Source organism: Phascolarctos cinereus, unplaced genomic scaffold (assembly GCF_003287225.1).
Source record: "Phascolarctos cinereus isolate Bilbo 61053 unplaced genomic scaffold, phaCin_HiC Scaffold_4;HRSCAF=312, whole genome shotgun sequence".
NCBI lineage: Eukaryota > Metazoa > Chordata > Mammalia > Diprotodontia > Phascolarctidae > Phascolarctos > Phascolarctos cinereus.
The window spans coordinates 93,641,484-93,657,047 of record NW_027555847.1 but is presented as its reverse complement, the minus strand read 5'-3'; the positions used below and the strand labels follow the sequence as shown (position 1 = coordinate 93,657,047).

Here is a 15,564-nt window from a genome sequence, read left to right as displayed (position 1 = left end):
TTTTCTTGACTTATTTTCCAAGACAGTTGTTTTTGATATCAGGTACTTGACATTTCCTTCCATTTTTTTTCTTCAACCTTTTAATTTTGTTCTAATAATTTTTGCTGCCTCATGGAGTTTGATTTCTCTTTGGTTAATTCTAGTTTTCAAAGATTTCCTTTTTTTGGATATGATTCACCATTTTCTTTTCCAAGCTGTTTATTCTTTCTAATTCTTCCAGAGCCTTTATCATATTTTCTGCTGCTTAATTTCTTCTAAGTATTCATGTAGTTCTTGTGGAAAATTCATTTTTTTCCCTTTGAATCTTTGTTTGCAATTCTGGAATTATTCTTTCTTTGGGGATCCCTAGATCTACAATAATTTTTTTAATGCTGGTCAGTCTTCTTTGTTTTATTCATGTACCCAACATTTATTCTTGAGTTGAGATGTTGTGCCAAGGCCAGACCTCAGCCTCTCCTGTGCTTTTGGATGGGGTGGCGAATCATGCTTGGTCTTTCTCTGTGCTGACCTTGTATCTTGGGGTTAGGCCCACCAGAACAGTACCTGTTCAGAGTACTGGATCTTCAGGGCTATCTGCCTTCTCAGGATAGAGTGCTAGGGACCTCAGAGCCCTGGGGTGTTTGCTATTGAGTCAGTCATTGCCGCTCCCCAGGGCTTTCAAGGACCCCACCCTGAGGCTTTCTGGGAGTCCTTCCCTCTCAGTGTCTTGGGAAACAGCTTCTGGCTTAAGGATTTGTGTTCCTATAGTCTTGGCTTATTTACCTGGAGCTAGGTCTGGCTTTACTGGTGGCTTGCTTTCTTTTTGCCCTTAGCTGAGTTTTTGTGCAGTTCTGGGCTAGAAGCCATTCACTGTAGTTTATTATTATTCAGACTGATGCAAATTTTGAGGTTTTGGTGGAGTAGGTATGTGGGAGTTGGGTGGTTTGCTTCTTATTCAGGCAGCTATCTTGACTGAAAGTCTTGTTCCATATCAATTTATTACTTTAATTGGACAGTTGATATATACATCTCACTTTGGACTCCACCAGTTCATCTGGTTTTTCCTCTTTCTGCTCTGCTTCTGTATTTGAAATATTGGTTCTCTGAGATTAAAAAAAAAGTTTTATCTTTTGTTTTTATACCAGCTTCATTTCCAAGTATCTCTTTCTCCTTCCCTTCCTAGAGAACCATCCCTTCTAGCTAACAATTTAAAAAGACAAGGAAAAAAGCATATGAGTATGTGTGGGATGCCACTCAAATTAAAGAACACACAGAGGTATCCAAGGAGAAACAGAAAGTTAATTTATTATTATAATTATTATTATTTCAAATCTCGAGATTTGGGTGTCCCTCCACCAGGATGCTCTGATGAGGGGAGACACAGACAGAAGCAAAGGACCTGATTATATACCCTAATGGGCAAATTCCCCCCTCCCACCAACTGCCCACTTTTTGGCTCACAGTCTCAATGTACCATAGAAACTGAAAACAAAACAATGAACACAGTATACATATCAATATTTCTTAGTTTGCTGAAGTAATACCAAAGAAGCAGTTAAAGATGTGCAGTCAAGCTAGACACTATACTGTATAGCCAGGTTGCCATGACCGAAATATAGCAACAGGTGCATCAACAAAATACGGGGCAGGGTGGCCTTCTTCAGGAGTTTCAGGCTTGGCAAACTTTAACTATTTAACAGTGGCATAAGTGGGGGGGTGGTACTTGGGGTTGAATTCCCGTAAATCAGGTGATTTCTAGTAAATCGAAACTTAGGCCTGTCAGGCTGCTATGCCTGCCTTGAGTCTAATGCAATTTTTATTTATTCTTCTAAAAAGTTTTCACGGGACCCCTCATCCCACTCAGCCTTATCCCAATCCTTAATTACACTGAGGAGTCTTCACTGGGACATCCCATTCAAGTATAATTACTACCTGACATATAAGGAATCAGACTGTAGGCATAGTACTCCACACTCGTATGGCATAGTGCTCCACACTCGTATTCTTCCACCTCTGTGAAGAAGGAAGGGAGGTGCATTTTCTTTGCTAAAGTTTGATATTTAAAGCTCTTCACAAACTGTCTTGTCCCCACCTTTCCAGTCTTTCCCTTCATGTACTCTGTAATCCAGTGACATGGATTGCTGATCTTTTTTTGCGTAAGACATTCCATCTGTGCTTTTGCATTGGCTGTCTGCCATGTCTGGAATGCTCAATGCCTTTATCTCCTCTTAGTTTTTCTGGCTTCCTTCAAGATTCATATCAGGGGCCATCTTCTACAAGAAGCTTTTGCTGATCCCTCTAGCTGCTAATGCCTTTCCCCTTCAGATTGTCTTCCATCTCTCTTGTATGTTTTACATATGCTCTCCTCCATTAGAATGTAAGCTCTTTGAGGGCAGGGACTGTTTTTTTGTTTTTTGTTTTGTTTTTTGCCTTTCTTAAATCCTCAGTACTTAGCTTGTTGACTGACTGATATTTAGGTTAACAAAAATACTAAAACAGACTGCAGCCAAGAATAGAGCCTATTAGAGCATTTGTGTCAACTTGGAAAGTGACCTTAGTGATCAGACTACCTTACTGTACTGTCACTGAGGCCATAATTTTCCATCTTGCTGATAAGGCTGTAATGATGTACTTCATCATATGCTGTGATGAATTAGATTATGACATAGCTTATAGGATCATAGTTCTACCGTTGGGAGAGACCTTAGAGGCCACTGAGTCTCATCTGCCCATTTTACAGATGAAGAAACTAAGTCATGGGAAGGTTATTTGATATAACAAGTGTCAGGTGGGATCTGAACCCAAGTTTTCCTGGTTCCAAGGTCAAGGTTCTGTCTACTGATCATCTTCTTTTTTAAGTATTTGTAAACCATGTGTTTAGAAATCTGTTGTGGAATTTTATCAGAGATGAATGTGAAATAGTACAGTCTCTATGTAGCTCCTGAATAGCAAAAGAAATGATTAGAAAGGTCATCTACCATACATACATACATACATACATACATACATACACACACACACATGTATTACTCTGACATAGATCCTGGTTTATTTCTCTTTTCCTCTGCATATCAGTAAATTTTGTGCAGGCAGATACTTGGAAATAGGTTGGGCTAATAAGGGGGTGGAAATTTTGTAGAAAGAGTGGTCCTCTTTGCCTGAGAATGGAAAGGCAGGATCTATAGTGCCGTGTTGCCTCATCTCCAGAGGAAACAGTGCTCTGGGATTTGAAGGGCAAGTAGCAGCAGGGTCTTAATTTCACTCAAAAAGGTGCTGCTACATCACTAGGAAGTAGTGTGTCATGGTGAACTTTCCCACAGCAAATTTCTCTTTCCTTTCTTTTGTCCAGAAATGGTTCCTGAATAGGACAAAGCCCACTGTTCTCTGTGAATGCCAGTTGGGAACAATGTTTCTGAACTGGTGGTTCAGAGCCAGCTACTGAAGGGAGTTTACTACCCCAAGCACATTTTCATGTATACTTTAGGGTAATGACCCTACTTATTTCCTTTTTTTGGAATTGTGACTCCAGGGTACAGTGAGAAGAATACAAATGGAGGTTTGGCAAGAAAGAGTATGTGTTTTTTTCTTGTTTCTATCTTTTTCTTGTTCTACCCCCAAATGAGTGCATTGTTTATGCTGCCATCAGATTTCAGGCCAGGGGCAAGAGGTCCGTTACTTAAGAAGTTTAGAAGCTATTGTTGTTCTAGGGACTGGTCTTGGGAAAGGGCACAGAGCTGGTTGGTAGAGTCTTTTCCTGAAACTTTTACACTTGAACAGTTCTTGACCCTCTTCTGATATGGCTCCCAAAGAGAGTGGTTGTTATAAAATGAGCATTAGAGAATTCACATCTACTGTGCACATTGTCAGTACTCAGTAAATGTTTATTCATACCAGATACCTACACTTATTCTGTCTGGTCTTATTTTCACTTTTGTGTACCTTGAGTTTCTAACAGGAGGCAATGACCAAAATTTCTATAGTATAGAAAAAGGTAGATGCTCCCATACTCACTGAATAAATAACTTACATTTCTTCCCAGTCTACATGTAGAACATAATGACTCAACATGCCTTATTTTGTTCATTTCTTTGACTTGGCACAGGATGAAATGATATGAAATATTCTTGACCTTTTTTGAGCTGTGATCAGTAATAAATAGAAGTTTGTTGACTAAATACTTCCTTTTCACAGTAATTAGGGTATGTTAAATTCTGTTGTGGAGGATTGACCTGTATAATGCCTTATTTTCTTAGGATCTTGGGGGAAAATTAATTCTGTGGTTTGAATGTCAGTAATTGAATGCAATACGAAATCCTTTAACCTGGTGGAGAAGCAGGGTGGTAGGGAAGTGGAATTGGTGGAAATCTGAAAATGATCAGTGTTTAATCTCATAGGAACTCCCTGTCATATCCACAGCAATCATTTCAAACCTTGTATATCTATGTTTCTGTTTTCCCCTCCCCCTCATATGAGCATATCTCTTACTTTGGCCATCAGGGGCAAGTCTTTCAACCTTCCTCAGACTCTGTTCATCCATCCTTTCCTACCTTGAGCTCCTTTTCCAACTAATTTCTCCCTTTCACTGCCACACTTTTTAGAGTTAGTAGTTTGTTTGAATTGCTTACATTTCTCATTAACATTCTCTTGAAAATTGGCTTTTGCCTCTACTATTTTATTGAAATTACTTTCTGAGATTATCAGCCAACAAATCCTGTATTATCAATCCCATATCAATAAATCATTATCTCTCCCCTGTATGTAGGCTTTATCTTCTGCTTTATTTTTCCTTTACATACTCTTTTCTAATGATTTCATCTGTTTTCATGACTGGTTGACTCCCACATGTTTATTTCTAGTTTTTCCTCTAGTTAGTATCCTGTATGTTTCTTTCCTTCCTTTCATTGCCATGCTTCTAGGCAGTAGTATGCTTTCATTTCCTTGATTTCTTACCATCCTAACAACTTTCAGCCTTCTGTGGTTTGGTTCTTCATCCTACTATTCTACTGAAATTAATTTCTCAAAGGTTACAAATGGTCCCTTTCTCTTTGCAGTCTTGGGCATCAGTGATCCTTGTGGTCTAGATAGTCTCTCTTTTGTCTTCCATGATGCTGTTCTTTGCTGATTTTCCACATGCTTATCTGAATGTTTCTCATTAGTTGCATTTGCTGCATCATCATCTCTTTCTCCCCCTCCAAGTGCAAATGTGTTCACCAAAGCCTTGTCTGAGATGCTCTTTATTCTCTCCCTTGGGTTTAATTAGCTCATTTGGTTTTAATTATATTTATACGAATATCTCTTAGAATGGTATATTCAGTCCTAATCTCTTTTCTTGTATTATAATCATACATAATTCACAACCAAAAGGATTTTTCTACTTACATGTCCCATCAACATTTCAAATTAAAAACCTCAAAAAGAGAACCAAACATTTGTTACCTCTAAACCAGGATTGTTTAACCTGAGAGTCCATGAATTTGTTTCTTAAAAATTTTTTTTTGATAACTATAAGTGGTTTCCTTTGTAGTCCTGTATATGTAATGTGTTTAAAAGCTTTATTTAGGGAAGGGTTCCATGGACTTTAACAGACCACCAAAGGAGTTAAGAACCCTTACTTCATTCTTTTTCCAAACTTCCCCTTTTCTGTTAAGGATATTATCGTCTTCCTAATCATCCCTGGTTTGTAAACTCAACATCATTCTTGATTTTTCTGCTCTTCCACCCTCCATATCCATTTATTTGCCAGGTCTTGTATATCTTGCATATATTCCCTTCTCTTTATTCAAATGGCCACTATCCAAATTTAGGTCCTTAACATTTGTTATCTGGACTAGTATAATCTGATTGCTCTTTCTGTTTTCACTTTCTTCCTTCCTACTCTTATCTTCTACAAAGCTGCTAAAATAATCTTCCTCTTTTATGTCAGCTCTTGCTTGCTTAAAAACCTTATTGCTTCCATGATAAAATATAGACTTTTTAACATGGCATTTATGATCCTCTAAGTTATGTAGCCAGCCATATTTCACATGACTCTATATTCTCTGTGTTCCAGTCAGTGGACAACTAGTTGTTTGCTGAAATCAGTATTCTGAGTCCTGCTTTTGTGCATTTCTATAACCTGTTTCCCATGCCTGAAATTTCATTCTTCCTCATCTTTGCTTCCCAGAATCTTTGTCTGTCTTCAAGACTGACCTAAAGGAGGTGGAGCCAAGATAGCAGAGAAGGGCAGTGAGTCACCTGAGCTCTCCCCAAAACCTTTCTGAACACCTTTAAATCATGCCATAAAACAATTCCTGGAGCAGCAGAACCCACAAAAGGACAGGGTGAAATAATTTTCTAGCTAAAGATGACCTAAAAGGTTGGCAGGAGAGGTCTGTTGCACTGGGGTGAGAGTGGAACACAATCTGGTGCAGGCTGTGCCAACACGGCTCCATCTCCAACAAACCAGGAGCAGGCCCTGGAATCCACTGAATCGGTAGCTCACGGATGGTAACCGGAGTCAAACAACTGATTGGGAGATTACAGGGATCTCTTTGCTGGCACTGGGGGCAGGACTCTCTTGCTTTGCCCATACTCAGGTCTGGGTCACAGTCTGGGTGGTGGTCCCAGGGCGAAGAGGAGCACTAGCACACCAGAGCTTGAAGGCCTCAGTGAAGCAGGGACCCTTGTCACACGCAGTTCCAGGGCAGAAAAGAGTCCTTGTGGTTGCTTACACACCGGAGCACAGGCCAGGAGAGTAGTAAACACCTCTCCTTAGATCACACCACCTTGGAAGAGCTGAAAACTTAGAGGTCCCTCGAATTATCTCTGAAAACAGCTGCACAAAAACCCCGAAGCTTGGGACAGTGCACCCTTTACCCTGGAAGCAGAGCCCCACTTTGAAAAGTTAAAAGTCAAGAGGAAGACTGGAAATAGGAGTAAACAACAGAAAAAAATTCTGACAATAGAATTGTCACTATAGTGACAAGGAAGATCAAAACACACACTCAGAAGAAGATAGCAAAGTCAAAGCTCTTAGATCCAAAGCCTCCAAGAAAAGCATGAAGGGCTCAGAAAGGAAAATCAAGAGAGGTAGAGGAAAAATTTGCAAGAGAAATGAGAGTGATGCAAGAGAATCATGAAAAAGGAGTCAACAGCTTGGTAAAAGAGACACAAAAATATTGAAGAAAACAACACCTTAAAAAACAGATTAGGTCAAATGACAAAAGAGGTATAAAAAGCCAGTGAGGAGAAGAATGCATTGAAAAGCAGAATTGGTCAAATGGAAAAAGAAACACAAAAATTCACTGAAGGGAAAAAAATCTCCTTAAAAAGGAAAATTGGCCAAATGGAAAAGGAGGTACAAAAGCTCACTGTATTATATAAATTGATTGTAAAAACTGATGTATAAAATAAAACATTTCTTTTTAATGTCAAAAAAAAGAAAAGGAAAAACAACCAACTTGGGAAATAGATCCAGGAGAGATAATTTTAAAATTATTGGCCTACCTGAAATGCATGATTAAAAAAAAAAGGATCCTAGACATCATCTTTCAAGAAGTTATCATGGGAAACTGTCCTGATATTCTAGAACCAGAGGGTAAAATAGAAATTGAAAGAATCCATTAATCACTTCTGGAAAGAAATCCAAGATGAAAACTTCCAGAAATATTTTAGCCAAATTCCAGAGCTCCCAGGTCAAGGAGAAAATATTGCAAGCAGCTAGAAAGAAACAATTCAAGTACTGTGGTGCCACAGTCAGGATAAAACAAGATTTAGTAGCTTCTACGTTAAAAGATCAGTTGGAATGTGATGTTCTGGAGGGCAAAGAAGCTAGGATTACAACCAAGAATTACCTACCCAGCAAAACTGAGTATAATTCTTTAGGAGGGGAAAATTGGGTGTTCAATGAAATAGAGGAGTTTCAAGCATTCTTGATGAAAAGACCCAGAGCTCAATAGAAAATTTGATTTTCAAATCCCAGACTGAAGAAGCATGAAAAGGTAAACGGGAAAGCAAAATCATAAGGGACTTAATAAAATTAAGCTGTTTATATTCCTACATGAGAAGATGATATTTATAAGTCATAAGAACTTTCTCATTACTAGGGCAGGTAGAAGGATTATATGTAGACGAGGGTACAGGTATGAGTTGAATATGAAGGGATGATATCTAAAAAATAAAATTAAGGGGTGAGAGAGGAATGCAGTGGGAGTAAGGGAAAAGGAAAGGAAGAATGAGGCAAATTATCTCGCATAAAAGAGATTTTAAAAAAGCTTTTACTGTGGAGGGGGGAAGTGAGGAGGGTGAGTGAATAAACCTTACTTTCATCAGAATTGGCTGAGAGAGGGAATAACATACACACTCAATTGGGTATAGAAATCGGTCTTAACTCTACAGGAAAGTAGGAGGGGAAGAAGATAAGAGAAGCAGGGGAAGGGTGATGGAAGGAAGAGCAGATTGGGGGCGATGGTAGTCAGAAGCAGTACACTTTTGAGGAAGGACAGGGTGAAAGGAGACAGAATAGAGTAAGCAGAGGGGGAGATAGGATGGAGGGAACTACAATTAGCAGTTGTGACTGTGAAAAAAATTTTGAAGCAAGTTTTTCTGATAAAGTCTTCATTTCTCAAACATATAAAGAACTGAGTCAGATTTATAAAAGTAAGAGCCATTCCCCAACTGATAACTGATCAAAAGATATAGACGCTTTTCAGATGAAGTAATCAAAGCTATCTATAGCCATATGCAAAAATACTCTAAGTCACTATTGATTGGAGAAATGAAAATTAAAACAATTCTGAGGCACTACTTCAAACCTATTAGATTGGCTAATAGGACCGGAAAGGAAAATGACAAATGTTGAAGGGGATGTGGGAAAAATGAGACATTAATGTGCTGTTGGTGGAATTGTGACCTGATTCAACCATTCTGTAGAGCAATTTGGAACTATGCCCAAAGGGCTATAAAACTGTGCATACCCTTTGACCTAGTAATACCACTACAAGGTCTGTATCCCAGAAGAGATTAAAAAAAAAAAAGGAAAAGGACCAATATGTACAAAAATATTTGTAGCAGCTCTTTTCTGGTGGCAAAGAATTGGAAATTGAGGGGATGCCTGTCAATTGGGGAATGGCTGAACAAATTGTGGTATGTGATTGTGGTGGAATGTTATTGTGCTATAAGAAATGATGAGCAGGATACTCTCAGAAAAACCTGGAAACACTTGCATGAGCAGATGCAAAGTGTCATGTCGTGTGTACAAAGTAACAACAACATTGTAAGATGATCAACTGTGAATGATTTAGCTATTCTCAGCAACGCAATGATCCAAGACAACTCTGAAGGATTTATGATGAAAAATGTTATCCGTCCCCAGAGAAAGAACTGATAGTATCTAAATACAGATTGAAGGACACTTTTTTTCACTTTATTTTTTTGTGGGTTTTTTTATGTGTGTATATTTTCTTTCGCAACATGACTAATATGAAAATATATTTTGCATGACTACACATGTGTAACCTATCTTGAATTGCTTCCCTTTTTAGTAAAGGGGGTGGGGAGGGAGGAAGGGGTAGAATTTGGAACTCAGAATTTTAAAAATGAGTGTTAAAAATGGCTTTTACATGTAACTGGGAAAAATAAAATAGTAAACAAACAAAAAAAGACTGACCTAAGGCAAAGAAGCTACTTCCTTGATCTACCTCTCTTCTGCCAGTTGTTCATACTCTCTTCTCCATATTGCCCTGAATTTTCTTTGGTGTATGTGTTGTATCACCCCCATCCCCAAGCAGACTGTAAGCTCCTTTGTCGGGCTTTGAATCCAGCCCTAGTACCTTGTATATTGGACTGTGGTTCTTTGGAAGGGACTTGAGCTAGAGAAACGTATTTCTTTCCCTCATTTCTTGCTGATGGGGCAGTCGGATATGATAAAAAGAGCACTAGTGTTGGTGTCTAAACACCTGAATTCAAGTTCTGCCTCTAACTCTAACTATGATTTTAAACCAATTTCTTAATTGTTTCGATCCTCAGTTTTTCCCATCTTTAAAGTGGGGATAGTTTTTGTACTACCTCTTTGTTTCATGAGTTGTGCATAGATGTCATAGAGGAAGTGCATCATCAGAAAAGGAGATGGGCCGATTTTTTGTTTTTTTGTTTTTGTTAAGAGCAAGGGATGTGTGTCCTGCAGTAGTGCCTGTGAAATGTAGAAAGACCTAAAGAAGCAGATTGGGTAATTAATTTTGGAATTAAGGGGTTAAACCTTTGATTTTTATTTTTTTTAACAAACTGGAAAAGTGGCATAGAATTAAAGAGTGACTAGGAACTTTATAAAACTGTTACCTCTAAAACACTGGTGTAGCAATTCAGTTGTTTAACCTTTAGTATCTTAAAACACTGAATGTTAATGAGGCCAGTTTCAGTGGTGATACATAACTGTCAGCCTACTTAATATTAGTTCTGATTTGTAACCAGCCATTTCATCTCTAGCCAGTTAGCTACTTAAGGACTATTCTGTACTAATTGGGTTGTTTCTCTTTTCCTCCTTGTGCTCTCCAGTTTCCTTTTCTGCAGATGGTATTTAACATCAGTGCCACCCGCAGTATACCTGGCTAACTGCCTGTTGAATTCCGTGATGGCAACAAGGTGACATGAGCTGAGGATGACCCTCACTGAAAAGCTGCGTGACAAGATATCGCGGGCATTTTATAGCCACGGGCTTTTTTGTGCATCCTACCCTATTCCTATCATTCTCTTCACTGGCTTCTGTATCTTGGCCTGTTGGTAAGTCTGAGTGTGAAAACATTTCATCATCATTATGTGGATATTTAATAGTGGTGCCATGAGGTGCAAACTTTTTTTGATCTTGACTGCTTCTAAAGGCTATGAATTTATTTGAGACTTCTTTGTCTTCTCCTACTTCCCTGCTGCCATGTGGTTTATACATAAGTCACTTGGAACTTAATAAGGAAACTCTTTTAGAAGGGTAAGTTTGTTCTCTCTTACTTCTAGAGCCAAGTATAAACTTCTCTGTTTAAACACTTAAAGCCCTTCATAATCTATCTCCAGCCTACGAGGAGGTGAGGTGCAAATTGCTTGTGGCAGGAATAATGTTGATATGGTTTCACTTTGTTGCAGCAAGGGTCATGCATGTTTGCTTCTTCTCACAGCGGGCTGACTCAGAATGTCAGACCCTGACCAGGTGAAACTGATTGAGCTAGTTTCTTCACCTTAAGTTAGTGCTCCAATATTTAAATACTAAATTTCAGTTCAAACACATGTTTCGTTGCTTTCTTTTGTTGTATTTTTATTTCTGTGGTTTTAAAAAATGGATGTTATTCTAAGGAAATATGCGAAAGTAACTTAGCACACTTGAATGATTGTTAGATATTGCAGTGGTTTTTGGTGTCGGACAATCAAGTATTTTAAGTCTACCACATATACAACATATCTACAAAAAAGAATATTAACATCTTATTCCACAATAAATTCACAGTGTACATTCATCCTGACTATTAATGATCATACTGTAAAAAAAATGGAAGAGAAGGAAATAATATAACTTTCATAGTTATGATTAGGAGATGCATTCTTAACTAAACAAGGGATAGAGGCAATGCAAATTATAAAATAGATAACTTTGATGAAACCAAAAAGCTTCTACATAAAATTAATGCATCTAGGATAAGAAGAAAGGAAGTGTTCAAATGGGAAATATTTTTTTAATCAAATATCTTAGATGTGATTTTGAAAGTATCCAGAACATATAGACAGCTAACAGAATATAGAAGACCAAAAACTATGTCCTCCAGATAAGTGATCAAAAGATATGTACAAACTTTTAAAAAAAAAATTGCAAACTGTTAACAAACATATGAAAGAATGCTCCAAATCACTAATAGTAATAGAAATTTTTAAAAATCGAAACACTTCTCACACCCAGAAAATTAACACAGATAAAAATGATGGGAATAATTAATATTGGAGTAATAGCTAAGAACTAATGCACTGTTGGTGGAGCTGTGAATTAGTACAGTCATTTTGGAACTATGCAAGTAAAATGGGAAAAAAGATGTCTACCTCTTTTGCCCCAGGCATATCCTTCAAGGAAGTCATTGATAAAAAGGAAGTCCTCAAGTAACACCAAAATGTTTATAGCAGGACTTCTTGTGGCAGCAAAGAACTGGAAACAAAATGGTGCCCATTGATTGAGGAATGGCTAAAATAAATTATGGTATATGAATGTAATGGAATATTATTGTATTGTAAGAAATGATAAATGTCAATACTGAGAGGCATAGAAGGACTTAGATGAACTAACGCAAAGTGAAATAAGCAGAGCCAATGTTGTTCAGTTGTATCCAATTCTTTATAACCCCATTTGCTGTTTTCTTGGCAAAGATATTAGAGTGGTTTGCCATTTCCTTCTCCAGCTCATTTTACAGATGAGGAACCAAGGCAAACAGGGTTAAAGGACTTGCCCAGGATCGCACAGCTAGTAAGGGTCTGAGGCCTGATTTGAACTTGGGTCCTCTTAATTCCAGGCCTGGTCCTATATCCACTGTAATACCTAGTTACCTTTTTCTAATCTCCTTTCCCTAAAGTTGGTGTCTTCTTTGCTGCCTCCAGACGTTTTCACTTGCTAGTGTTCTTGTAAATTACAGCTGTCAAATGACCTGTATCTACTATTTTGGAAACCCACAAAAAGTCTGAGGACTTTACTTTTGGAGGATATTACTGTTACTGACTTTCAGAAATGGCTTTTCTTTCTTTGTTCATGATAAATGTCTGAATGTTACTGAGAATATTTCCTTATCTTAGTCATTTGTCTAATTTTTAGGTTTTTTAAAAGCTATCTTCTTTTAAATGTATCTTCAGTTAATCTTTAAGTGATATTGAATTCTTCTGCATATCCAGACATTAAGCAGATTTGTGTTCGAACTTTGTGTATTTGTTTGGGTGGTTAGCGTTTAAGCTTTAGAAATTTCATGCTGCACAAGATAAGATTCTTTTTAAAGTATTGTGTAATGTTATGTATGAATAACCCCAGCCCTCAACTTTTTTTTTTCACTTCTGGGCAGCTAAACCAGCTTATCTCTGCCAATGGAAATTATATCTGTTCTTCAAAGACTAGCTCAGAATGTTACTTCCTCTTTTAAGCTTTCACTGATCCTTCCCTTGTTGCCCTCAGAAATATTTTCCATCTCTGAACTCAAGACTGTTTATGCTATGTTTATGGCACTTACCTTATACTACCTTATTTTGTATACATAGATTATCTTCCCCACAGGTGCTGTATTCCTGGAGAGAAAGAATTTTTTTACATCTTCAATAGGATTTGACAGGATCCTCCAAATTAAGTCAGCATGTACTCTGATATTTGGGAGAGTGGTCCTAGGGAAGGACAAAGAAAACTGAGTTGGAAAATATAGTTTGACATCAAGAGATAAGAATATAGAACCTTACAGACTATTTATTTATTTGACAATATCAATAAAGCTCATTTATATAGAACCTTAAGGTTTGCAAAGCATTTTATAAATATTATCTCATTTCATCCTCACAACAACTTTGGGAGGGGAGTGCTATTATTGTTCCCATTTTACAGATAAGGAAACTGAGCCAAACAGAGGTTAAGGGATTTTCCCAGAGTCACTTAACTAGTAAATGTCTGAATTCAGATTTGAACTCCGTTCTTCCTGACTCGTATGCACTAAGCACTTCCTAACACTCTATACACTAAGCCACCTAGATGCCTCTATTAATATTTTACAGGTTTTTTGTTGGACTATTTTATAAATCCGTGGTCATGCATTTTAGTGTTCTAAGAGTACACATTATGAGTGGTGGTTGTGGAGGGTTTCACTGCTGTAAATATGTTCTTCCCATTGAGTGTAGGTTTCAGAATTTCAGAAAGTCTCTGCACATCCACAAGCCACAGCTTTCTTCTGGAAGGCTTTGTGCTTTATGTGACTTCTTTTTTTATATGTCTCTTGAGTCTTGTATTTGAAGGTCACATTTTATGTTAAGGTCTTTTCATCAGGAAGGTTTGCAAGTCCCCTATTTCGTTGAATGTCCATCTCCTCCCTTGAAAGATTATGCTCAGTTTTGCTGGGTAGTTGATCCTTGGTTATAATTCAAGCTCCTTTGCCTTACGGAATGTTGTATTCCATGCCCTCTGATATTTTAATGTGAAAGCTGCAAGGTCCTGTGTAATCCTGACTGTGGTTCCATGATATTTAAGTTATTTCTTTCTGGCTGCTTTCAGTATTTTCTTTTTGATTTGGTAATTTTGGAATTTAGTTACTATATTTCTTGGTGTTTTCAGTTTGGGATCTCTTTCAGGAGGTGATTGCTGGATTCTTTCGATGACTAGTTTACCTTCTGGTCCTAGGACCTCAGGGCATTTTTCTTTGATGATTTCCTGAAGGATGCTGTCTGGACTCTTTTTTTCATCATGGTTTTTTCAGTTAGACAAGTAATTTTTAAATTGTCTCTTCTGGATCTATTTTCCAGGTCAGTTGTTTTACCAAGGAGGTATTTTACGTTTTCTTGTATTTTTTCATTCTTTTGTTTCTGTTTGACTAATTCTTGCTCTCTCATAGAGTCATTAGCTTCTACTTGCCACATTATAGTTTTTAAGGAGTTGTTTTCTTCTAATAGATTTTGTACCTCCTTTTCCATTTGGCCCATTTTACTTTTTTTTCTGGTTTAAATAACTTTTTTTTTTATTAATTTATTTTGATTTATCAATACTCACTTCCATGAGCTTTTGAATTTTAAATTTTTCTCCACTTCCCTCCCCAAGACAGCACTTAATCTGATGTAGGCTGTACATATAGATTCCTATTAAACATATTTTCACATTAGTCATGTTGTAAGGAAGAATTAGAACCAATAGAAGGAACCGCAAAAAGAGGAAACAAAGTAAAACAGAAGCAAAGAAAGAGTGAATAGTATGCTTTGATCTGCATTCAAACTTCTTAGTTCTTTCTTTGGATGTGGATAGCATTTTCCATCATGAGACTTTTGGAGATGTCTTAGATCCTTGCATTGCTGAGTAAGTCTTTCAAAGGTAGTCATCGTACGATGTGGCTGTTACTATGTACAACGTTCTCCTAGTTCCACTCACTTTACTCAGCATCAGACCATACAAGTCTTTCCAGGTTTTTCTGAAGTCGTCCTGCTCATCATTTCTTATAGCACAATAGTATTCCATTACATTCATGTACTACAACGTGTTCAGCCATTCCCCGATTGATGGACATCCCCTCAATTTCCAATTCTTGGCCACCACAAAAAGAGCTGCTATAAATATTTTTGTACATGTACATGTGTCCTTTTCCCATTTTTATGATCTCTTTGGCATACAGCCCTAGAAGTGCTGGGTCAAAAGATATGCATATTTTTATAGCCCTTTGGGCATAGTTCTAAATTGTTCTCCAAAATGGTTGGATCAGTTCACGACTCCACCAACACCCATTTTACTTTTTAAGGAGTCCTTCTCTTCAGTGAGTTTTTGTGCCTCCTTTTCCATTTGGCCAGTTCTGCTTTTTAAGAACTTATTTTCTACAGTTAATTTTTGTTCCTCCTTTTCCAAACTATTGACTCTTT

General features: G+C 37.6%; 1 protein-coding gene across 4 annotated transcripts in view; it reads left to right on the top strand.

Moving 5' to 3' along the window:
• SCAP (SREBF chaperone) overlaps window positions 1-15,564 on the top strand; it is a 106,201-nt gene that overhangs the window by 27,901 nt on the left and 62,736 nt on the right. For all 4 annotated transcript variants that reach the window (XM_020999145.2, XM_020999146.2, XM_020999147.2 and 1 more), the window contains one exon: window positions 10,510-10,734. In XM_020999145.2, the coding sequence (XP_020854804.1) occupies window positions 10,613-10,734 (122 nt within the window). In that variant the 5' untranslated portion in view covers window positions 10,510-10,612. The remainder of the gene's footprint in view (window positions 1-10,509; window positions 10,735-15,564) is intronic.